Source organism: Carassius carassius, chromosome 17 (genome assembly GCF_963082965.1).
Source record: "Carassius carassius chromosome 17, fCarCar2.1, whole genome shotgun sequence".
Taxonomy (NCBI): domain Eukaryota; kingdom Metazoa; phylum Chordata; class Actinopteri; order Cypriniformes; family Cyprinidae; genus Carassius; species Carassius carassius.
The window spans coordinates 32,432,380-32,459,030 of NC_081771.1; the positions used below are offsets into that span (position 1 = coordinate 32,432,380).

At 36.4% G+C, this 26,651-nt stretch overlaps 1 protein-coding gene across 1 annotated transcript in view; it reads left to right on the forward strand.

Moving 5' to 3' along the window:
- The window catches only part of plxna1b (plexin A1b), a 144,519-nt gene that overhangs the window by 76,288 nt on the left and 41,580 nt on the right, over nt 1–26,651 (forward strand). The window contains exons 5-10 of the mRNA XM_059497742.1: nt 429–529; nt 4,022–4,145; nt 4,361–4,514; nt 5,436–5,535; nt 8,721–8,835; nt 22,130–22,330. Of these exons, the coding sequence (XP_059353725.1) occupies nt 429–529; nt 4,022–4,145; nt 4,361–4,514; nt 5,436–5,535; nt 8,721–8,835; nt 22,130–22,330 (795 nt within the window). The remainder of the gene's footprint in view (nt 1–428; nt 530–4,021; nt 4,146–4,360; nt 4,515–5,435; nt 5,536–8,720; nt 8,836–22,129; nt 22,331–26,651) is intronic.

Here is a 26,651-nt window from a genome sequence, read left to right on the forward strand (position 1 = left end):
GTTCTTTACTGTTTTTTTCTGTTCTTGTGTCCTTCCTTCCTTTTCTTCCTTCCATCTGTCCTCTGCTTCTTCTTCCTCCACGTACACACACACACACACACAGACTGATGTTATTCTGTTTTCAGCAGGAGGGCCTCAGGGTTCTTGTCAATCAAACGGTGATCTCCGTGGTAACTGTCAGATGGCGCAGCATGTGATAAGCTGATTCTGTGCTTTCCATATGCACAAACACACACAGACACACACGCACACACACACGCAAACAGCAGCAAACATGTATCTCACACTCCAGTGCTTGTTTCTGGCTTGCAGCGTCTCTTGATTTGGCCGCAGATGTGCTGTATGACTTTAGTGACTTCTCAGATTGACTGTGTGTGTGTGTGTGTGTGTGTGTGTGTGTGTGTGTGTGTGTGTGTGTGTGTGTGCAGGTGACGCGTGTGCCGGTGGAGCGCTGCTCTCAGTACAGCAGCTGCTCTGAATGTCTGAGCTCCAGAGACCCTCACTGCGGCTGGTGTGTCCTTCACAACATGTAAGCAAACACACAAGCATGTACAGATATCTTCATAACACGCATTTCCTTTAACCAGTCTGAACTTTGGAAATAATTTGACAGATGTGAATAAATTTAATATAAGCCTGCTGTATCATATTTGATATACAAATTTCCAAGGCGTGTAAATGATCAACATGATTAAAACTTTACTGTTAAACCTGTTGCACATAATCCATTCCATGCCTTCTGTCGTCTTGAGTGGTATTTTATACTTAAGCAAGTTAAATGCACTACATTCCTCCTTCTAAACATTTAAGGACATTATTGGAGATAAAGTGATAATTATGTGTTATTATCTGTTATACTGTTCTCATTGATTTACATTAAAAGCATCAGAATTTCTTATTATAAATATCAGCATCTGCACCGAATTTAAATCTTTCATATTCTCACCATCTCATCAAAAACTGATGGGTCAGATGTTATGCTAAAAAAATAAAAAAATTATAAAAGTAATAATAATAATTAAATTAACAAATTAATACAATTATTTTAAGATTGATAAACTTCCATTTAAAAAAAAAAGATAAGAAAAAATTTAAGTATTATTTCATGTGTCCGGCTTGAAAGGGTTAAAACTCTTGATTTGTCACCCTGGGCTTGTTTTCTGAGTGTCTGTTTGTTTGCGTGTGGTTTACCTCCATCTACCATGTTTCGTCACATCAGTTCATCAAACTATAGAATAAAGACGTTGTAGAAATATTATGATTCACATAAATGTCATTGAGACTGGTCTGATCTCACTCACAGGAGAAACATTAGCAGGATTTCAGAACTGAACTGTGGTTAAAAAATAATTAAAAGCCAAAAAAGACTCCCATCATCCTCTCTTCTGAAGTAACCGTCACGTTCAGTTGTAGTCGCTGAAGATTGAGATGTCAGCTGTATCTTTAGATGTCTGCGTTTGCCCTTCGGATCGGTGAAGTCTGTGTGTTCATGTCTGAGCGCTCAGCAAACACCAGCATCAGCGTCTCAGCTGTGGAAAACTATTATGTTCCTCGAAACCTTCTGGCAAACATTAGCAGCAAATAGACCTGTGCCACAATTTTACCACAGTTTTACCCACAAAGCAGCAGTTTTGCAAGCAGTTTAAATGGTTTTCCCATGTTACATCTCCAGTAAATGCCAGAGCACAAAAGTCAGCTTCCAGATGTAAAAACCCCTTTTATTTTCACCATAGTGAGAGAATTATTTTTAACAATGTCATAAACTGTAAGGCTGAACACTATATCTATCATGTTGAGAACTCTGCTCATGTGTTTGCATAATGATGCATGTAAAAGTTAATGACCAAACGTGTCATTTTAATGTAAAAAAATAAATACATTATTTTTCAAATACTGTACATTATTTTAGGTCCTCTATGCCCCGTCTCTTTCAAACACATTGTTTTCTACAAAGTCCCTCCTTCCGACAAGCGCAGTCTGCTCTGATTGGCCAGCTGACCCAGTGCACTGTGATTGGCCGAACACCGCAAGCACTCGTCAGAAATATAATACCCCTTTCCATAATCATGAGCTTCTTCCTTTAAAATAAATATAAAGATAGTTAATAATGTCCTTAGTTTTACCATCAGTTCAAGCTGAAAGAGGAACTCCCCTGTGTGACCGTTTCTCTCTCTCATATGCGTACACATACACACACGGGCACGCACGCGCACGCGCACACACACACACACACACACACACACACACACACACCTGACAGGCAAACCCCACATTTGAACATTCAATAGCAATTACTTAAACTAATAACATACTTACAGTAGCTGATTCAGAAGCGCCAGATTGTCATAGCAAAGTCAGAATGACCTCCTCTCCTAGGTTCATGAAACAGTAGTCCATAAAATGTGTTGCTGTTCTGTTGTAAGGAATCTTAAAGATTCCTAAATGCATCTACTTTCGGAAGAACAAATAAAGTGCTTTTGCTTTCTCCTCGATACACACACATCTCCCTGACATGACTGCTTCAACACTAACTGTGTTACTGAAGCCACGCCTTCTTTCTTTGCGTGAACATTTGGGTGGCTTTACGCAAATATTTCCACGTACTGATGTAGACATGTGGGGTGTGTTTGAACGAGGCGTTTCACGGGTGCTTGGCAGAGTCTTGACATTGATAAAGAAAATCTCTTTGGATTTGAAACTTTAGTCTTTGCAACTTTACAGATCTTTATGAACCAAGAGCTTGTAACACTCAAAAGAGAAAGGAAAAATTTAAATTGCATTATATGACCCCTTTAAAAGTTCCCAGTGTTGCTGCAGATGAAATGTAATGCGAATAACATTTAAATAGATATTTTTTTTTTTTACAGGTTAGACATTATTTATCACTCAAACCATTCTCTACCTGTCCATATCCGCCATGTTTGTAGTTTTTAAACACGTTTTATGCATGCTTGTAGTTCTAATTGAATTCTAATCAAATTAATCAAAATAATTGATAATGCTTTTATCACGGTATACAGTATTATCAGGATATTAAAATTTAGTTGTAAAAAAAGGGTTGTCACAATACAGTATATCAGGTTTAATAACTTTTTTCTTTTAACAAAAATAACTGAACCTTTAAATACAATGATTCAATACACAAAAAAATTATAAGTAATTTTTTTTTACACAGATTTAAGTGCAAAAGAATTATAAAGACCAATATGTATCACTTTACCTCATAAGTTAACCTTAGTTGCATTAACATTCACAATGAGTTACAGAAGTTATTGATCTTTGTTTAAAAAAATACAACTCTTAGTTCATGTTAGCTCATTAAATACCACAGTTGATTTTAAAGATGTGTTGTTAAATATCGGAATTACCTGAGATTAATGAATGTTTACTAATGAAGTCCTAATGTAAAGTGTGACTAAACAATAAAGATTCAAAACAGTTTTAAACAGTGTCTAGGGCATGTTGTAGTCCAGATTAAAGTAAAAAAGTATTAAAATAAATGGCCTATTAAGTCTAAATATTTATGTATTTGGCACAGTGATGAACATCATAGCGAATAAACAAATATTCAGAATCAGAAAGAGCTTTAATGCCAAGTATCAGGAAACTTCAGGAGCTTGACAGAGGGGTCTTTAGAGGTGCTGTCGTTGGTGTACAGCGAGAAGAGCAGTGGGGAGAGAACAGAGCCCTGAGGGGCACCAGTGTTGGTGGAGCAGCTGTTTGACATGAATTTCCCCAGTTTCACTAACTAATGTGAGTTCACGTTGTCTCAGGTTCATATGCTTTTTTGCTTAAAATTCCATTTGTATTTATGATTCATCAGGGAGCTGGTCTGTTCGGTTCATGGCTTGGAGCTCTTTATTGAAGAATGTTTCTTAAATCCCTGGAGAAAACAAATGTTTAGCCCATAAGCAGCTTGTCCCTCACAGTTTACACAGCCTTTTTATTGTTGATTATACTAAAGTTTAATAACACTCAAGGGTGTTTTGTAGATATGTAAGTTTATTCTCTCTGTGCTCAGTTGTTCTCGCCGCGATCGCTGTGAGAGAGCCGACGAGCTGCAGAGATTCACCTCCAGAGTGGATCAGTGTGTGGAGCTCACGGTCCAGCCCAACAACATCTCCGTCACCATGGCCCAAGTCCAGGTGTGTGTGTGTGTGAATGAGATCAGAGACAGCACTGCGTATCTGTCACCTCTCCATAGATGTTGAGGAGCGGTGCACTATATGTAGCGTCGCAGACACGCAGCAATATGGAGCAGCAGATGTCATGCAGAGTGTATTTTAAAAACAAGCAGATGAATTATGGGGACGTGGGCCAAGCTTTTTCACTTTGTCTGTTTTCTCCATCGATCTGCCAGCTGGTCCTGCAGGCCCGCAACGTCCCGGATCTTTCCGCAGGGGTGGACTGTTCCTTCGAGGATTACACCGAGACCGAAGGAACAATACACGGATCACGGATCTTCTGCCTCTCGCCGTCAGCCAAAGAGCTCGTCCCCATCACACGCCAGCAGAGTCAGTGAACACACACTGCTATCACACACACTAACACTCACATTGCAGAAGAAGCCAATACAACCGAGAGTCTTGAAGATTACGAGTATTGTCGGTGTATGATGGTTATTATATAACAGCATCAGTCTGTTCCACAGATTCAGTCAGTGTTTTTGTTTTCAGATCATCATCATCATATCTGTCCTGAATAGTTTGAGGGATTATTGTGTCCTTCATAGGATTGGGCATTGAAGAGCAGCTTTTATTCAGATACGGCTGCATTTAGGAAACATACTGAAACTAAGTGGTTTTTGTAATTTTTGATTGCTTTGATGGTTCTGAAAATATGTATTCTGTTGCTAAATATGCTGATTTTGATCCGCCTAGTGTCTACATAATTGAAAATGCTGCATCAAAGCTGTTTGCTATTGATGTTTAATGCTTTTTTTAATTGTCTGAGCTTGAGAAGCAGTTCTCAAAAGCAATTTAAAACTCAGAAAAATAAGACAATTTTTTTTTAATTGAAATCAAAATCGCAACCATTATTTACAATTTTTAGTCCTGAATCATCTTAGTAAAACATAGTAAGCTGGAATCGCCTGCAGGGTTATTATAGTAAATTAAGATTAAAACCCACAAAACAAAGTTTTCATTACTTATATATATTTCAATGTAATGAATCGAACGATGTGAATTGGGATGCAAATGTAGACTTGATTAAGCTCAAAACCATTTTATGTAGAAAACATAAACCTGTGTTTAAACAATACGATATTAAAGCACAAGTGAACTAACGCACTGCATTGTTTGTGAAGTTCTGAAAGCAACAAGACTCTGGAGAGTTTAGTGAAAGAGTGTTTAGATAGCAGCTGATTCTGCTGTTCCTCATCCAGAGGCTGAGATCTTATGAAGCTCTTTTCTCTTTTATTTGTCCCTCTGAAGGAGACACTCATGTGGTGAAGCTGTATCTGAAATCGAGGGAAACTGGGCAGAAGTTCGCCAGTGTGGATTTCACCTTCTACAACTGCAGCATCCACAGATCGTGAGTGTCTCTTTCTCTCTTTATCTCTGCTCTTCTCGTTTTACCCACAAGCTCCTCACCACTCGGGGGGTGGGGGGGGTCAAATTTCTGTTGCCATGGCAACCGGTGGCGTGTTGATTGACAGTTATTCTCTTGAAAGCAGACTGTGGTTCGAGTCCTGCAGATAGTGGGACCCCCAGATGAACGTCTCAATGAGTTTGTGTGTCATGTGTGCTTCTAAGACACTCCAGATGGGTCCGGCCTCTTTTGGGAGGTCTGTGTGTAGTGTCTTATTGCAGGACAGATGAACCCAAAGCTGTCTCCTGAGATATAATACACACACACACACACACACACACACACACACCTAAGAGTAACAGCATCTCAGATACACAATACCTTCCCATACACACACACACAGACACACACAATCAGCAGTGAGCTTTAAAACTAGGTCACACTGCTCTTTTCTGATAAGACCAGCTTGTGTACTTGAAAAATACACACTGCATATGAGTATTATCATAATTGGATAATCACATGCTGCTTTATTCAATGCGTCCACATCTCTTAAAGCACAACTGCAGTTTAGAGGACTGTATTTTGGATAATATAGTGTTATTATGGACATTGTCAAAGCTTTGTGTAGATGAGAAAAAAAAAACAAGAGGAAATGTGTGAATTTCATCAAAACGTCAAGAACATTTCCAGGCTATATTAAAATCAAATGAAGAAATAAGAGTATTTTTTTTTTTGCACATTAAAATGAAGCCTATTTTTGAGCCCTTTTTTGTTGCAATATTTTCATAGCTTTAAAAAAAAATTATCTATATTTTTTTTTGCTTAATTTTCATGAAAAAATTAAATTGCAATGCAAAACATCTTAGTGGTTTAAAAAAAGCATGCTTCATTTTCTCTATATAAAAAATAGTTTCTTATCTCCTTTCTTTTTGAGGAGAAATATGAGCTGCCCACTTTTTTGTGAGATTCACCTAAATGGAGTTTGTCTGATGAGGGCTTTCGGAGGTGTTCGGTGTCCTTTTTGTAGAAGGCTTTAGAACAGCCCAGCGTCTTAATGAATGTGAATGAAGGAAGTGAGCGTCCCGGTGTTAGATTTCCTCTCCTCCAGCGTGTGTTGGGTTTATGCTGATCAGGGACGCCCGTCTGTGGGGGAAGAGAGCTCAGCGTGAGACACCCACAATCAGCCCCACTCCAGACGGGACGGCGATTAAAGCCTCTCTTGGGATCGCTGCAGGGGTCAGGGAGAAAAATAAGGTCACATTTATCATCTTCTTACCACTTATTTTAAGAAATCTCTGCTTTAAGTGAACCGGATTGCGTAGTTTAAATTGAATTGGTAATGGTTTGGGGGAAAACATGGAGGAGAAAGAAAATACAAAAAAGAGTCGCAAGTTTCAAGAGTCAGGATAGATGGCAGATTTATGAAATGAGCTACATGTGTAAACCAGAGATGAATGGATGACCGTCTGTTTATTATGTAGTGCTGTTTGAGGGCTGTGGGTCTGAATTTTGCACTCAAAGATTTTTGTTGAAATCATCGTCGGGAAATATTAAAAAAAAAAAAAAAACATGATCTCACAATTCTGAGTTTTTATCTTATACTGTAATTTCGATGTTTGTGGGTTTATCTCAGAATCCAGAGTTTGTTGTTAACTTTATATCATAACTTTCTCTCGTTTTCAGGTTAATATCTTATCATTCGTAATTTCTCATAATTACAAATTGGGAATTTATATCTCACAATTCAGACTTCTTTTCTAGTAATTCTAGAAAAATACACAGTAAAGTCCAAAAAAAAAAAAAAACAATATTGATGAAGCAATATTGCATTGTGGCATTAACTGATAGTCGGTCTTTACTGTCTTTATCTGTTTATGCATGTACTTGCATATCTCAGACATGTTGTGTGTTTCACCTGCATCTATTTGTTCTCCATCACGGCCACCCTCTGGATTTATTCCTGCTGATTAGCAGATTATGTGTCTCTGGAGACGCAGCATTAACAAACTAACAAATGGTGCCTCGATGGGGGATCATTACCTACTCAAACACACACACACACACACACACACACACACACTCCACCACATGTGCTTGTGCTTCCTCACGGGACTCAGAGATGCAACCATTATGCAGCAGAATCCTTTAGCGCTGCTGGTGTAAACATGCAACATGCTCATAAAATGAGACGGCATGCCATTGTGGATGATTTAGGGTTTTAAAGAAAGGAAAGTGAACATTTTGTTAACCGATATTATGCTTTAGATTTTTAGATTTAGATTATTGAATGCAAAAAACAAAACAAAAAAAAGATTCTAAAAAGTACAATGACATGCATTTTAAAAATCTATTGTTACATTATATACTCTTTATATTATATTTTCTCTCTCTCATATGCATATGTATGATTTTTACGATTATGCTTTTTGGGTTTATCTGATAATATTTTTTTTTTGTAATATTGTATTTATTTTGTAAATAAAATAATAAAATAATAATTGTTAAATTTATTGATTATTTTATATATATATATATATATATATATATATATATATATATATATATATATATATATAAATAATATTTTTTATTTTTTTTTAAAGCCTTGTGGTATGCTGATCTCTTTAAGATAGCAGATTTCATTTGGCAATCATTTCTCAACTCTGATTGTCCAGCATCAATTTATGCCACTGAGTGAACAATTTGCTGGACTTAATTCAGAATAATTGAAACAAATGACTTTATATTGCAGTCAGAAGCCTCAGATGCTTTCAGAGTCGGTGAGAGACGCTTCAATCTAATAAAAAATGAGCCGTTCCTCTAATACTCGTCTGTGGATTTTGAGTTTTCATTTATATGTAGTGTTCTGAAAGGTTGTGTTTTAGTTGGTATGTTCCCTAAGTAGGCAGCTGCCTGTGTAGACTGTAAGCAGCAAGTCAGTGCACAGATATCTGCTTTCTCTCTTTTTTATTATCTACTCTGGTCATGTTTTAATGGCAAATCCTTGTCTCTTTTCTCTCTCTCTCTCTTTCTCTTGTCATCGTTCACTTTTTCTTAAACCGGAGACACTTAATAAAGTGGATCTTTGTGAGGGAATGAGAGATTATTTCACACACTTTCGTGGGCAGAGTGAGTGTGTTTTGGCTTGATTCTGTGTCTCATCTGTATTGTCTGTTTCTCTCCAGGTGTTTGTCCTGTGTGAACGGCTCGTTCCCGTGTCACTGGTGTAAATACAGACACTTGTGCACTCAGAACGCCAACGACTGCTCCTTCCAGGAGGGACTCGTCAACATGTCAGAGGTAAGAAACACATCCACAAATAAAGGTTTGTTTTTGAAAGAAGTCTCTTCTGTTCACCAAGGCTGCATTTATTTGATCAAAAATACAGGGAAAATTTTGAAATCTTATTACAATTTAAAATAACTGTTTTCTATATGAATCTCTGTTAAAGTGTAATTTATTTCTGTGATGCTCAGCTGTATTTTCAGCATCATTCCTCCAGTCTTCAGTGTCACATGATCTTCAGAAATCAGAATAATATGATGATTTACTGCTCAAGAAACATTTCTGATTATTATCAATAGAGATCGACCGATATGGGTTTTTCTATAGCCGATGCCGATGTTTAGAGGTCAGGGTCAGCCGATGGCCGATATGTGCTGCCGATTTTTAGGGCCGATATCTTGAAGTTTTCCCCTTCATTTGCATGCTAAATATATATATATATATATATATATATATATATATATAAAAGTCAATCATTTGCATTAAAGTTTTAGAGCATTTATCAAGTAGAATTTTTCAAGTTTGTGGGAACATAAATGTAAACTTAAATATACATTTAAATAAAAACAATTTTAGAAATAAAAATGAATTAAACTGAAAAATATAAATATATAAAAAATAAATAACAGTAGTGCTGCAAACACACTAGCAACCAGCAACATTTGTGTTTGGTATAATGACACAGAACATCTAAAGTGCATTCTAATTTCAAACTTACATCGCAGTCTGTTCATTATTAAAATAAAGTCCAGGCAGCCAAACATTTAAACGTTTAAATAGACCGTAGTATACCGGTCCACTCTGCTGTTATGCCAAGGGCGTTTTTGCTCATGTGAAGAGGATGATCTTTCCGTCTAGTTTACATTAAATAAATAAAAAATATTATAGTTTAACATTCAGATACATTGCGAATATGGAAACATTTGGATATGTGCAGAACGAGACGTGAGCAATAACCTCCAAATACATCTAGTCAAACCCGCGCTCGCTCGTCCTCGTATGGATCGGATCATTTTTCGGATCAGCAAAAAAAAAAAAAAAAAAAAAGGCCAAGACAAATAAACATACGTTTTGTCTTTTTTTTATTAACATTAAATTATTAAATTAAAGTATATGAAATCAACTTAAAGTGCACATAATATCTTCTTTTTAACATAATAACCGGACTTCTCATCTTCCAGTGTGCTGTGATGAAGTGAGCAGTTATCATCACACAGCTCTCCGTCCCCCTGGACGTCCACCCGTCTGTCGTGAGCGCAACAGAGGATGCTCGGGATAGTTCATCCACAACTGTTTTCTTCTCCTGTTCATATAAAGCTCTGGTACAATCTTTTCACTCTAACCTCTTTCCTTCATCATTATATCTGACAGGGAATCCAAAATGAAACGGTCGTTCAAGCTCCTCCGTTCCTCCGCTCGCCATGACCACTGAGTGTGGACTGAACATGCGCAACTTTTTTTTTTTTTTTCATAAATCAATCCGCGGGTCACGCGTGTGCCGAACCGAAGATATTGATCAATGATGATCCGTTGCACCACTACTATAGTGTCATTTGAAAACATTGCAGTTTCGTTTTACATTTGAAAACATTGCAGTTGCGTTTTAAAATACAACAACAAGCACCATGAAACCATTTAAAGAGGCACATTCAGCGGTCTCCTTGACGGGAAACAGTCAACAAAGTAAAATGATCTCCAACGTATGGCGCGCTCTCTTCATTTGATCAAATGATCATAATCACATCTATTCATTTTACAGTCCTGCTACTAGCATTTTATTCAGACTAAAACCCCTTTAATTCGGGTGAGAAAGCGTTTTTTCCAAGTGGCTTTTGCACATAATAATAATACCGCTGCAGACGCATTTTGCAGCATTAAGGTGATTAATTGATCATTAATTTAAACGACGATCGATCATGGAAATTATCGAATATTGACATCCCTAAATACAAATGAGTTGGATGGAAAACTGGTTATTGTCTGCATCAAACCATGCTTCCGAACAAATGTGATTCACCGTTCTGGGCAGCTCCAGGACAGCTGTCTCTCCGAGCACGGTGCTGTCTGTGAGCGGGGCAGAGTGACGTCAGAGACAGTTTACTTTGGTAACGTCACGCTGCAGTGTTTGTTAGAGCTGTCAACTTCTCCACCCCATTTACAGAGTGAAATTCTCTGACTACATTTATCTCCCAGGACTGCAGTTGAATCTTCCAAAAGTTTTGGCTTGGGGTGCTTCACATGCAGTGGCAGCAGCAGCACTTTCCACCGCACCAATAACACGGGGCTGCCCGCCGACGTGCCTGATTTTAAATCGGCGCTACTAAACACGGATATCGGCCGATGCCGATATATTAAAAAATGACAAATATCGGCCCGATATATCGGTCGACCTCTAATTATCAATGTTGAAAACAGTTGGAAACAGTGATGCATTTTATTTTTCAGGATTCACAAATAAATAGTTGCCTCAGAAGAACAGCATTTATTTGAAATATAAAAAATCTTTAGTAACATTATAAATGTCTTTACTGTAACTTTTGATCAATTTAATGTATCTTTGCTGAATAAAAGTAGTAATTTCTTTAAAAAAAAAAAGTCCTACGTATCCCAAACTTTGGAAGCTAGTGTAACAGATAATTAAACATTAATAATTAATGTATATAGTTGTATTACTCTTATCCAGCATTTTTTTAATGTAAAGAACCTCAGGATTTCTTATAAAAATTTAAAGCAATGTTATTTTAGTATTTTAGTATTGTTGAGATACTTTTATAATTTTTATTAAAAGTTTTTATTTTTTTCATTTTTATTTTCAGTTAGTTTTAGTAATTGTGTTTTCTGTTGTTGTCCCTTTTATCACTTTTTGTTTATATATCTGTGCTAATTTGTATTAATTTTATTTCAGTTTTAGTTCAACTAGCTGTAAGTTTTTTTTTATTTTTTTATTTTGTATTAAATTGCAGTTAATGTTCATTTTATTTCAAGTGACATTTTTTTAATTGGTTTAGTTAGGTATAATAACCCAAATTCAAAGCAGGTACTAAGTAAGTAAATGTTAAATTCTTCTCAAATCATCCAGTCAAAACTGATAAATAAAATCAATTCCTGCCAATTTTGTTTTCACATTAAATATCCAGTTTCGCTTGTAAATGCATCACATGACAAGTGTCACACATCACAAGATGCGAGTATAAATGGGCTGCAAACTGCATTTGACGTTGAGTTTAAACACAAAATGTGTTCTGATTGGCCGAGATGTCATCGATTTGTTCTCTCTTTCGCTGTGTGACACTGGAAACCTGATGCATCGCGGGGGTTTATCTCTGGCTTCCTCCTCCTCCGTCCTCAGATTTCCACTCATGAGAAACCAGATCTGCTGTACTGAGGAGGAGTGAGATAAGACCAGAGAGTCCGCTCATCGCCGCTCGCTCATTGGCTGACTGCAAGTCCGCTGGGAATCTCCCATAATTCAGTGTTTTAAAAGCCTGTAGGAGAGCAGATGAAGCGCTGGTTTCCTCTAATAGTCTCCAGATGTGTGGAGGGAGAAGGTTCTGGCTCTTGCGTGGGAGATTACATTAGAGATGTGACGCCACTGTCTGACAGCTTGTGAACATCGTACAGTCTAATGAGGTTCTGGAAGGTTCCACAGCCAATCAGATCTCTGCGTGATGCTATACAAATATTAAACTAAAGTTTGAGTCCGAGTTCATGCAGATTTGCCAGAATAAACCTTTTCCTGAAATCTGTTTGCATTCTGCCAGTGAAGTGTAAATCACTGGCTTTGAAACTAGATCTGCCATTATTTTTATTTAAAATATATATATGTGTTTTTTTCTTTTACTCCCCATATGATATTTTCAAATTTTATTAACACTAGGCAGAGGTATTTTATATATATATATATATATATATATATATATATATATATATATATATATATATATATATACATGATGAATGTTTTTAAAATGATGGTGGGATTATTTGGCTTTTTTATGTTCAGTCATGGGAAATTTTGTTATGAGGAAATTTTGAAAATAGTGATTTCTTGACGTTGTGGAAATGCCATGTTGTTTTCGTTTGCAAATATTAATTTTCACTATAGCTCAGCTCTGAAATATTTAATTTGGCTAGAAATGGATGTTTATGGGTGCAGATTGTTTTAAAAAGATTTTTTTTTAATAAATCCCAGTGAAAATTCAGTGAATTGACATGACCATTGAAAAGTTTAAAATGGTTTTAGTCTTTTCCGCTCCCCAAGACTGCGTTTACTTACTGAAAAATACAGTAAAAAAAATATGATATATTATTATAATTGAAAAGAACTGTTTTCAATATGAATATATATTCAAATGTAATTTATTGCTGTGATCAAAGCTGAATTTTCATCATCATTCATCATTCAAGTCCTCAGTGTTACATGATCCTTCATTTTATTTTTCAGGATTCACAGAAAGTTTAAAAGAACAGCATTTATTTGAAATGGAAATCACTGTCACTTTTGATCAACTTAACACATCCTTTCTAAATAAAAGTATTAATTTCTCACAAAATTCTTATTGACCTCAAACTTTTGAGCAGTATCTTAAACGGAGAGAACTGGTTTAACTGCAGCTGAAGCTTGACCTCCTGATGAAGACACTGCTGGTGAATCTGAATATAATGTGTGACAGTAGTTTTACATTAGTGGACGCTCTCGAGTCTCTTACATCAGTGAGGGTCAGACGTTTGTTTTAATGTCCTGCAGTTCAGTGTAAATCATGCTGACGTTCGTAATGAAGTCACTGCTGATTTGATGTTCCTGCCAGATTTGCCTCATCTCATCTTTTGCACACGCATGTGGCTCTGTTCACCATTCCAGTAACAAAGCCAGAATATGTGAGTGGTGGCGTCTGTTAGAGGCTTCGAGTCAGAAGAGATGTGAACAGTGCGCTTCAGTTTTAACACATGATCTGTTCTTTCACTTTTCCTGTCACGCCGCACTTAAGGTTTATTTTTTATCAAATGCATGCAGTGAAACACACCAGTCTTCAACAGCACCTACATTCCAGAGAGACCATAAAAACGGCTCACATGGCCTTTGGCATCACCTTTGACCCTATTACCCACAATTCTCTGCTTTAGCATGCTGATATTCGGCTTTGTTCGCTCCTTCTTTCCGGTTCATACTGTTTTATGCTTTCCTCTCTCTCTCTCTCTCTCTCTCTCTCTCTCTGTAATATTCATCGCTGGGATGCATTGGGCAGCTGAAGCACAGATCTAATCCACTTTGAATAATTAAACCAGAGGAGGAGGAGAGAGAGAGAGAAATGACTTTATCAGAGTGATTACTTCCTCTCTTGTCTTCCCTCTCTCTTCCTCTTGGCTTTGTTCTTGGCCTCCGACTCTCTCACGCTTCCATCACTTTTATATTTATACGCATCACTTGTGATTTGTAGCGTGTCTGCTCCGTACGCTGCTGTGCTGTCTACATAGACAGTATTTTTAGGCTTCGCTGGCGTCCTGAAGCAGAGGCTGGTCCAAAAGATAGGCAGCAGCTCTGTGCTGTCTTGTAAGATAACTCGTTTTTGTCGAATTCTTAAGAGGAGGTTTTATTGTATCCTACACAGAAAAGACAATCCCAGAATGCATTGCAGCGAGTCATATATCACGCTGCATTCAGGTGCAAACGATCGTATATCTGAGGTGTGACACATGTCAGTTAGTGAATCATGACTGATGGATAATGGTTGGAATCATTGTAATTCTAGCATTCTTTATATGCGGTTATACTATTTGTTCATATTTTGAATGGCTTTTATGTATTTTTAATTTTAATTAAAGTTTGACGCTTTATTTTGTGAATTTGTCATTTATTTATTGTTTTTATAATTCTATTATGCTTTCATTTATTATTTCAGTTTCAGTTTTAGTACTTATTTCAGTTAGTTGCCTAGGCAACATTTGTAATTGTTTCATTAAATATTTATATTTTTTATATACCATTATATTATCTATAAATATTTTAAATGAGCTTTTATTTTTAAATTTGTAGTTTTATTTTTAGTTTAAATTTTTGTAATTTTGTTTTGTGAATGTAATTTTTATATATATATATATATATATATATATATATATATATATATATATATATATATATATATATATAATATTATTATTATTATTATTATTATTTTTTTTTTTTTTTTAAGTGAGCCTGTTAAGCTTTAATTTATTTTTATTTCAAATAAAATTAATTAAAGTTAGTTACCAAGGCAACATTTCTAGAGTTATTAATTAAATATTTATATTATTTATATTTTATTATTTTTTAATATTTAGAAGTAGCTTTTGTATTTATATTTGTAATTTTACTTTTAGTAAAAAAAAATATATTTTTAGACTAATTTTTTATTTATAGCCATGAGGTTGATAGTAATGCTCCTCATTTATTGCGTTTTGAGATTTCAAGCCTGTGCGACACAACTGCATTTACTAGTTAATTTTCTTTGCCACTGCGAGAATAAAAAAAATACTCAAAGCATCAGTTACACACCTAATGCTCACCCTTTGCTCTTCATTTTGTTGAATTAGCACTATAAAGCTTCCTGTCTTTGTCAGTTATTAATAAAGAGAGCACCAAACATGCAATTGTCCATTGCATCCAATTATTTCACCGAGCAAACTCAAATTTGCAAACCTGTAGGCTGGAAGTTCCCAAAGGAGCCTAAAGGCAGCAAAAATGCATCCAAGATCGCAGACAGAGCCTGGAGAAATACTGACTTTCTTCTTTTAATATGAAAAAGTAATTCAGTTGCACCCAATAATTGTGTGTGCTGTGTATTTATGCTTATGATTATCCAGCTCCATGTTAAATTGTTAATAGAGTATTGTGTTTTTCATATCAGTCACTCTTGAGCTCTACTTTAGTTCAGATGCAGTCTTTGAAGACACTCTCTAGTGAACACTAGGAAGAAAACAGATCCTCGACTGAAGATGTCACTACAGATGTGTGTCGATGGGTGATCGCTCACTGAAGAGCTCGGACATCTAAACCACGTCTGCTTTCCGTCTGATTTATCTCTGGAATATTTAAATGAGGCCATTTAATTCAAATAAATTACATTTAGACATTTAAATGAGTTCAGCACACTGACTTGAGGATGATCAGTGGCTTCTTGAAGTCGTATTATGGCTCATTTTCCATTTATTGAGCAAAGCTGTTTTCTTCAGTGGATGTTATGGCTCTTGTGCTCCGGGCCGCTGGAGGATTTAAATATAGTCGCTCTGCCTCGGCTTACCGGAACAAATATTAATGTCTCACGGCTGGAGATGTGATATTTTAGGAGCAGGTATGGCATAGTTAGAGTAAAACCAATAATCTATGAGCAGCTCTTACTGCAGTGTTAATAACTGTGTTTGTGCACAAAACCATTCGAAACTGGTAAGATGTTTTATAATAAAGTTTCTCCTGCTCACCAAGGCTGCATTGATTTGATACAGTAAAATTCTGAAACATTATTACAATTTAAAACAACGGTTTAATACGTGAATATCCATTAAAATGTAATTTATTTCTGTGATGCGCAGCTGAATTTCTGCTGATTTTCTGCTCAAGAAACATTTCTGATTATTGTCAATGTTGAACACAGTTAATCTACACAATATTTTTGTGGAGATTGTGATGCATTTTATTTTTCAGGATTCACAGATTAATAGAATGTTCAAAGGAACAGCATTTATTTGAAATAGAAATATTTTGTAACATTATAAATATCTTTACTGCCACTTTAGATCATTTTAATGCATCTTGCGAGACATAACAATGCTGCTGACCTCAGTCTTTTAAATGGATGTGGATGATTGTTTCATGATTTACTTTGACTAAAGGTGCTTCAGTTTGACCAACACTCTACCAAATCTCTATATCTTGGTATGGCTGTTGTTGTAAAGACACATAAAGCTCCAGATTTGGTTCCTTCAAAATAATGTAGAGTTTCAAAAAAATTCCTGAGGGTAATTTTGGACAGTTTTAGTGAGCAAACATCCTTCCTGAAAACATGTGGTTTCTGGTTTACGTCTGTACGGTTGCTGTGGTTTAGAGGCGTGTGGGCGGCTGACCGGATGCTGCTGTGGTCACTCGTTACACTAAATAAGCAGGAGCCAGGAAACCAGAGCTCTTACCAAAAATACTGTCAGTTTGCTCATGAAATCAGAACGACATCAAGAGATCTTCCCTCAGTTGAGGGGGAATGGCTGCTAGACACCTGGAGGATCTCCTGCTCTTGCTTCTGTCCAGTTTTATACAATTAATACTTTTCATTAATGATGCATTAAATTGATCAAAGGTCACAGCAACAACATTTATAATGTTACAATATATTTATATATTAAGACAAACTACAGTCGTGGCCAAAAGTTTTGAGAATTACATAAATATTGGAAATTGGAAAAGTTGCTGCTTAAGTTTTTATAATAGCAATTTGCATATATTCCGGAATGTTATGAAGAGTGATCAGATGAATTGCATAGTCCTTCTTTGCCATGAAAATTAACTTAATCCCAAAAAAACCTTTCCACTGCATTTCATTGCTGTCATTAAAGGACCTGCTGAGATCATTTCAGTAATCGTCTTGTTAACTCAGGTGAGAATGATGACGAGCACAAGGCTGGAGATCATTATGTCAGGCTGATTGGGTTAGAATGGCAGACTTGACATGTTAAAAGGAGGGTGATGCTTGAAATCATTGTTCTTCCATTGTTAACCACGGTGACCTGCAAAGAAACGCGTGCAGCCATCATTGCGTTGCATAAAAATGGCTTCACTGGCAAGGATATTGTGGCTACTAAGATTGCACCTAAATCAACAATTTATATGATCATCAAGAACTTCAAGGAAAGAGGTTCAATTCTTGTAAAGAAGGCTTCAGGGCGTCCAAGAAAGTCCAGCAAGCGCCAGGATGGTCTCCTAAAGAGGACTCAGCTGCGGGATCGGAGTGCCACCAGTGCAGAGCTTGCTCAGGAATGGCAGCAGGCAGGTGTGAGCGCATCTGCACGCACAGTGAGGACAAGACTTCTGGAAGATGGCCTGGTGTCAAGAAGGGCAGCAAAGAAGCCACTTCTCTCCAAAAAAAACATCAGGGACAGATTGATCTTCTGCAGGAAGTATAGTGAATGGACTGCTGAGGACTGGGGCAAAGTCATATTCTCCGATGAAGCCTTTGGGGCATCTGGAAAAAGGCTTGTCCGGAGAAGAAAAGGTGAGCGCTACCATCAGTCCTGTGTCATGCCAACAGTAAAGCATCCTGACACCATTCATGTGTGGGGTTGCTTCTCATCCAAGGGAGTGGGCTCACTCACAATTCTGCCCAAAAACACAGCCATGAATAAAGAATGGTACCAAAACACCCTCCAACAGCAACTTCTTCCAACAATCTAGTGATGTGTCGTTCTTGAACGATTCGTTCATTTTGAACGAATCTTTAATGTGACTCGGGAAGAACGAGTCGTCTCGGGGAGTGATTCGTTCAGTCGCGCATGCGCATTATTCTATAGGTTCTGTTCTAGTAGTAGTGATTCACCATACATGTCTATGGATTCACCTGTCAGTCAATGGAGTCTTGAGCCGGAAAGAGAATTGATTAGTTCATAGTTCGGGTCTATCGGGTTTTTGACTCGTTCCTTAATCACGTGACAGCCACATACACTAAAACCATAGACAGTAAAAGAATGAAGTATTGAGCCGGAAAGAGAATTGATTAGTTCATCTTTCGGTTCTTCGGGTTGTTCGTTCTTTTGTCCCGTGATGTGACAACATTGGCTAGAGTAATTATTAAATCAGATTGTCTGTATAAACCATACTTTTGTAACATATGACACTTTATAAACATTAAAAAACACTGTGTACATACTTTTGAATTGTTGTTTATTGTTTATTTTTGTGCCAGAAAAGCTATGTAACAAAGAGGACAACTATTCCAAAATAATAAAAAAGTAAATAATTAAAAATAAAATTAAAATTAAAAGATAATAAAGCCACAGGGTCTAATAACCTTAACAAATGAACTTTAAAAGTACAATATAAAAAAAGAAAGAAAAAAAAGAAAAACTAAATATTGCACAACAAGCTTTGCTTTTTTTATATAATAATTTAAAATGAATACATTTTAAAATAAATAACACTTTTGTGCCAAAATAAAAACTTTATATCAAAGAGGATAACTATTCCCCAAATAATTTTAAACCATTTAAATAAAAATAAATGAAAATTAAGAGATACTAAAGCTAAGGAGCTTTATAACAATAAGAAATTACCTTTAAAATCACAACAACAACAAAAATATTGCACAACAAGCTAGTCTTTGTCTAAATAAATAAAAATAAATAAGCTTTAAAATAAATAACACACTGTGGCTATATTTTTAGGACTTGCTTTAAGGCATGTTTGCATTTAAAAAAAAAAACAAGCTCCCTGACCTTGGATGGGCTGAGTCTGTTTCTTCTATCTGAGATAATCTGCCCAGTTTTAGAAAAAATCTTTCAGATGGCACAGATGTGGCCACAATGCAAAGTCTTGTCTTTGTGACTTCAGAAAGGCTTTTGTATACTGGTGAACATCTCCTCCACCAGGCCAGAGGGTCTGATGTGCGGGGTAAGAGTGCATCTCCTTTAGATAGCATCTGAGGTCTTAGAAGAGGGAGCAGAAGGCCTCAAGCTTGCTACCCTCTCGTCAAAGTCTTCCCAAAACATGGCCCCTGCACTGGATCTGAAGTATCCTCCTCACTCTGAGCTGGGTTAAAACTGTTAAAGCTGAAGTTATCATAACCTTAATGTTTTAAACTAACATTAATAATTCAAATTTGCTTTTAATGTATATGTCATTATGTCCTTTTTTGAGCAATCTTCTTATACATATATTACACCAATATGTCAGGTCTGCCTAGGAAAAGCAATTATTATCCCAGCAAACTCAAAATTGGAGTAGAAATGCACAAACTAGTATAAATACTTTTTATTGTAAGCTTTCATTATTATATTATTATATAGCCTAGTGTTTATTTACCGATAGACAGTCAAAAAGACAAATTAATCAATATTTTATTTATAACAGGGTTTTATTTATTTATAAAATAATAACAAACCACAGATCCTCAACAAACAGTAACAAAAACACAGTGACAGAAATGTCAGAAATAGAGTATGGGTCTGTCACGTGATTAAGGAACGAGTCAAACTTGACCCGAGACCCGAAAGACTCATGAGATGAACTAATCAATTCTCTTTCCGGCTCAAGACTGCGTTAGTTTTGCGTATGGGTCTGTCACGTGATTAAGGAATGACTTAAACCCGAGGACTCTTGTCAGATAAGAGGTGAGGTGAGCTAATCACAGACTGAAGACCCAGGTAAAGAATGAATTTTTTTTCTGTATCTTATAGCATTTTAGTTTTGTATTGTTTTTAGTGTGATCAACGTTTGCGTAAGTACTAGATGTGTTGGGCAAGTAACACATAACATTTTCATTACATTTTGCTAAAATGAACGAAAAAAGATTCGTTCATTTTGCTGAACGAGACTCAAAAGTCCGAGTCGGTAAAATGATCCGAACTTCCCATCACTACAACAATCCAACAACAGTTTGGTGAAGAACAATGCATTTTCCAGCACGATGGAGCACCGTGCCATAAGGCAAAAGTGATAACTAAGTGGCTCGGGGACCAGAATGTTGAAATTATGGGTCCATGGCCTGGAAACTCCCCAGATCTTAATCCCATTGAGAACTTGTGGTCAATCCTCAAGAGGCGGGTGGACAAACAAAAACCCACTAATTCTGACAAACTCCAAGAAGTGATTATGAAAGAATGGGTTGCTATCAGTCAGGATTTGGCCCAGAAGTTGATTGAGAGCATGCCCAGTCGAATTGCAGAGGTCCTGAAAAAGAAGGGCCAACACTGCAAATACTGACTCTTTGTATAAATGTCATGTAATTGTCGATAAAAGCCTTTGAAACGTATGAAGTGCTTGTAATTATATTTCAGTACATCACAGAAACAACTGAAACAAAGATCTAAAAGCAGTTTAGCAGCAAACTTTTTGAAAACTAATATTTATGTAATTCTCCAAACTTTTGGCCACGACTGTACATATTTTGTTTATAATTCTTTTAAATTATCTATAGAATTATTATTTTTTTAATTAATTTTAAATTAAATTGTTTAAAAATGTTTATACACTACTATTCAATTATATATATATATATATATATTTAAATAAAATATTTTTATTCAGCAAGGATGCATTATTTGATCAAAAAAGGATTTTATAATGTTTTTGTTTTATACAAATGTTTATTTGAATTTTCTATTGATCAAAGAAAGATGATGTTAACTATTTTAAATGATTTTTAGTAATATTTATAAATCCAATCCAGAGATTATATAGCAATATATTTTTAATGAGTATATGAATAAATGCAATATGCACTGTATATAAATAATACAAGTATATATGTGTTTTATATATATAAATGAATATATATATATATAAAATATAAATAAATATGTGTAACTAATTAAATTAAGTAAATAAAGTCAGTAAGATTTTAAGCAAATACTATATTACTGCTATAATTCAACAAGGATGTATTAAATTGATCAAAAGTGACGGTATAGAAATTAATAATTTTATGAAATATTTCTATTTCTAATAAATGTTGTTCTGTTTAACTTTTATCTATTGTGAATCCTGAAAAATAAAATGCATCACAGTTTCCACAAAAATATTGAGCAGCACAACTGTGTTCAACATTGATAATAATCAGAAATGTTTCTTGAGCAGTGAATCATTATATTTTCATGATTTCTGAAGATCATGTGACACAGAAGACTGGAGGAATGATGCTGAAAATACAGCGGAGCATCATATATTCACATATAAAACAGTTATTTTAAATTGTAATGTCTCACAATATTACTGTATTTTTGACCAAATAAATGCAGCCTCCTTTAGGAAACATTTAAAACCCTTTTGAACATCCAGTCGTTGTTTGAGGCCCGGACTGATGTTTTATCACACACACACGGAGACAGAGCAGTGAGGTATTCTGGGATATTCTCCAGGTAATGTCAGCGTCCAGCTCGTTTCTCTTTGCGTGACATTGCTCCATATGTTTCCCATCAGGCTTGTTTAACCCAACGTTAAACATGTCAGCTGGTCTAGACGAGCAATCGCTCGATGTCCTTCCTGTGTTCTGTTGTTTCAGTAACAATCCTGTCTCTTTCCAGACGTGTTCGAGTCAGCTGATGATAACAGATGTCTGTCTGTCTTTCACAGGACTGTCCTCAGATTCTGCCGTCCACTCAGATCTACATCCCCGTCGGCGTCCCGAAGCCCATCACGCTGTCGGCTCGCAACCTTCCACAGCCTCAGTCCGGTCAGAGGAACTACGAGTGCATCTTCCACATCCAGGGCGAGACTGAGAGCGTGACGGCGCTGCGCTTCAACAGCTCCAGCATCCAGTGCCAGAGGACCACCGTGAGTCACACACACACACACACACGCTCATCTGTCTGTGCACTGTGACAGAAGCACACCGAAGTCTTTCACTCTTGAGCTGTGTTGCATTGTCAGTAGAATTTTGGGGGGAACTAAACCCTTTTATTCATCGAGGATGCATTAAATTTATTAAAAGCCAATGCAGCGTCTGCCAAATGATTAAAAATATAAATGTTCAGCAGCACAACTGTGTTCAACATTGATGATAATCAGAAATGGGTAAGGGGTAAGAGTGCATCTCCTTTAGATAGCATCTGAGGTCTTAGAAGAGGGAGCAGAAGGCCTCAAGCTTGCTACCCTCTTGTCAAAGTCTTCCCAAAACATGGCCCCTGCACTGGATCTGAAGTATCCTCCTCACTCTGAGCTGGGTTAAAACTGTTAAAGCTGAAGTTATCATAACCTTAATGTTTTAAACTAACATTAATAATTCAAATTCAAAATTTTATTTGCTTTTAATGTATATGTCATTATGTCCTTTTTTGAGCAATCTTCTTATACATATATTACACCAATATGTCAGGTCTGCCTAGGAAAAGCAATTATTATCCCAGCAAACTCAAAATTGGAGTAAAAATGCACAAACTAGTATAAATACTTTTTATTGTAAGCTTGCATTATTATATTATTATATAGCCTAGTGTTTATTTACCGATAGACAGTCAAAAAGACAAATTAATCAATATTTTATTTATAACAGGGTTTTATTTATTTATAAAATAATAACAAACCACAGATCCTCAACAAACATTAACAAAAACACAGTGACAGAAATGTCAGAAATAGAGTATGGGTCTGTCACGTGATTAAGGAACGAGTCAAACTTGACCCGAGACCCGAAAGACTCATGAGATGAACTAATCAATTCTCTTTCCGGCTCAAGACTGCGTTAGTTTTGCGTATGGGTCTGTCACGTGATTAAGGAATGACTTAAACCCGAGGACTCTTGTCAGATAAGAGGTGAGGTGAGCTAATCACAGACTAAAGACCCAGGTAAAGAATGATTTTTTTTCTGTATCTTATAGCATTTTAGTTTTGTATTGTTTTTAGTGTGATCAACGTTTGCGTAAGTACTAGATGTGTTGGGCAAGTAACACATAACATTTTCATTACATTTTGCTAAAATGAACGAAAAAAGATTCGTTCATTTTGCTGAACGAGACTCAAAAGTCCGAGTCGGTAAAATGATCCGAACTTCCCATCACTACAACAATCCAACAACAGTTTGGTGAAGAACAATGCATTTTCCAGCACGATGGAGCACCGTGCCATAAGGCAAAAGTGATAACTAAGTGGCTCGGGGACCAGAATGTTGAAATTATGGGTCCATGGCCTGGAAACTCCCCAGATCTTAATCCCATTGAGAACTTGTGGTCAATCCTCAAGAGGCGGGTGGACAAACAAAAGCCCACTAATTCTGACAAACTCCAAGAAGTGATTATGAAAGAATGGGTTGCTATCAGTCAGGATTTGGCCCAGAAGTTGATTGAGAGCATGCCCAGTCGAATTACAGAGGTCCTGAAAAAGAAGGGCCAACACTGCAAATACTGACTCTTTGCATAAATGTCATGTAATTGTCGATAAAAGCCTTTGAAACGTATGAAGTACTTGTAATTATATTACATTATAGGAAAAAAGTTTTTCATATCATAATTATAATATCATAATTAAAGACTTTTTTAAAGAATAATCATAATTATGACTTTTTATCTCAGTGTGGCTCTTTATGTCATAATTATGATTCTCTAAAGCATCCTTTTAACTGTGTGATGGAAATGTTCTTCTTTAGACACAGAAGACTGGAGGATGATGCTAAAAATTCAGCTTTGCGTCACAGGAATAAATAACATTTTAGAGTATATTCACATAGAAAACAGTTATTTTACATTGTAATAATATTTCACAATTTAGCTGTTTTTACTGTAATAAATGCATCCACCTTTAAAAAAAATGTAAATGTAGATTTATGCATTCAGCTTTTGAAAGTCTGATTAATGTTCGCTGCAGAGCCTCTTGTGGTAGTGCAGAAATGCAGCATTTGCTTGCTCTGGATACAACACTAGAAACTGAAGTTACATTAGTGTTTGCATTCACACGCTTGCTCAGAGTAACTCACAGTGATGATGTGTGACGATATAATCCTCACTGATTCAGCAAAGCAGTGAAACAGTAAAAAGATCAGTGTTATTTTCATATGAAATAATGTTAGGTTTGATTGATTTCCACAAGTTTCTCAGTGTGTGTGTGTGTTGTAGATAATATCTGGATCTGGAGTGGATAGATAATAGTGAACTTGTGTTATCCTAACACACACACACACACTGTTGCAAACTGTTGCAACCGCCGCATTGATTTAATCAGAAGAGAGGCAGATGAGAACAGTATTTATATCCAGACACACACACACACACACACAGTGTCTTATTGTTTAGTTGAAGCAGCACAGATGGTGGAGGATTCGTCCTGCTGAGTTTGAGCATTATAAGCAGTTCGTGTCAGTCTAGATGGGCGTGTGTTTCTGGACTCGAGCTCTTCTCGTTGTCTCAGTTTGGCTGTGTGTTTCTCTCTGGACGATTGGGTTGTGTTGTGTTCTTGTGGTTTCCATCCAAAGGCACTTCTTGCTGTCTAATGGTCAGAACAGACCCAAAAACTGCATCAGCATCCCACACACACACACACTCCTCCCCGTCTCACCCCCTTCCTCGTGGTGATCGTGAGCTGGCGCTCGGACTCATGGGAAAACCACAGCTGGCATTCCTCGAACTGGATAAAGCTGCACACAGAAAGCAGGAAGTGAGAGGAGCTCATGGGAAATGTGGTTTGAAGGGCTGTCAAGTTAGATGATGGCAAAGCTGAGTGTATAAACTACTGTATCTCATATGCAAGCCGAGACGGCATTTATTTGATCAAACATGATGTAAAAATTGTGTAAAAATGAGAACAAATGTGTTAATAATTGTGTTTGTGCACAAAACCATTCAAAACTGGTAAGATGACAAAAAAAAAGTAAGATAAATTTTCTTCTACTCACCAAGGCTGCATTGATTTGATAAATACAGTAAAATTATGAAATATTATTACAATTTAAAACAACTGTTTTCTTTGTGCATCTCTGTTAAAGTGTAATTTATTTCTGTGATGCACAGTATTAAATTTAATACTGAATAAAACTAGTAATTGCTTTAAAAAACCTTACTGACCATTTTAAGAATGTAATTTGTTTAAATATGGTATTTTTTGTATATAAATATGCCATTCATATCCATACACTTATTTCTAAATATATTAATATATAATCTCTGGATTGGATTTATACATATGATTTAAAAATAATTAAATAATTGAATAAGTTGACATTGTTTCTGTGGCTGTGTTACTCGTGCTTATAGTCCCTGAAGACTCTGTCTGACACACAGTATCTGTCTGGGTTCAATTCATCTTCCTTTATGAAGCGCTTTCAGTCTGTCAGAAAACACACTGGGAGGAGAATAGAAACGTGTGTGTGTGTGTGTGTGTGTGTGTGTGTGAGGTGCAGCACAGTTCTGATGAGAACCAATTAGAGGAGACACCGATAAAAAATGATGATTAATTACAGTGTGAGAGCGACACAGAAGTAATAGATACTACAGTAAAGAAAAATGAAGCAAGAGAGAATGAGGAGAGAGAGAGAGAGACTGTAGCCGGGGGCCGTTCAGGAAAACCTGATCCCTGTGTGTGTGTGTGTGTGTGTGTGTGTGTGTGTGTGTGTGTGTGTGTGTTTGTCGGGACTGCAGATATAGAACCACTTTAAATCATTAATCACTTAAGAGAAATGAAGTTTACAATTAAATATGGAGGAAATTGAGAGTAATATTATTTTAATGGTAGTTATTGTATGAAGATGAGTCTGAATGATGCATTCTTCTCTCACTCTGAACTCAAGTTTAGCTGGAAAACAATAAGCCATGATTTTACCACTGTTGTTTTTACACTGTTCTTGTACCATTTCATTTATTGCATTATTCTACACTTGGCTGCTTTTTTATTTGAATATGTCAATGCACTTAAATCAGGCTGAATGAGGTGGGTTTGATACAAGCACGCACTCTTATTATAATATTTATTTGCTTTGGGAGGATTGAGGCGTTTTCCCACAGGGGTCCATGTTACAACATCCCCGGAGCAGCAAGGGTCCCGCTTCAGGACACAATAGCCAGGGTCAGAGGAAGGACAAGATCATTAAACCATCAGCTGAATCACTAAATCAACATCCTTCAGCGTCCCACATGAGACTCCAGCCGCCAATAACATATGATTACTGCTG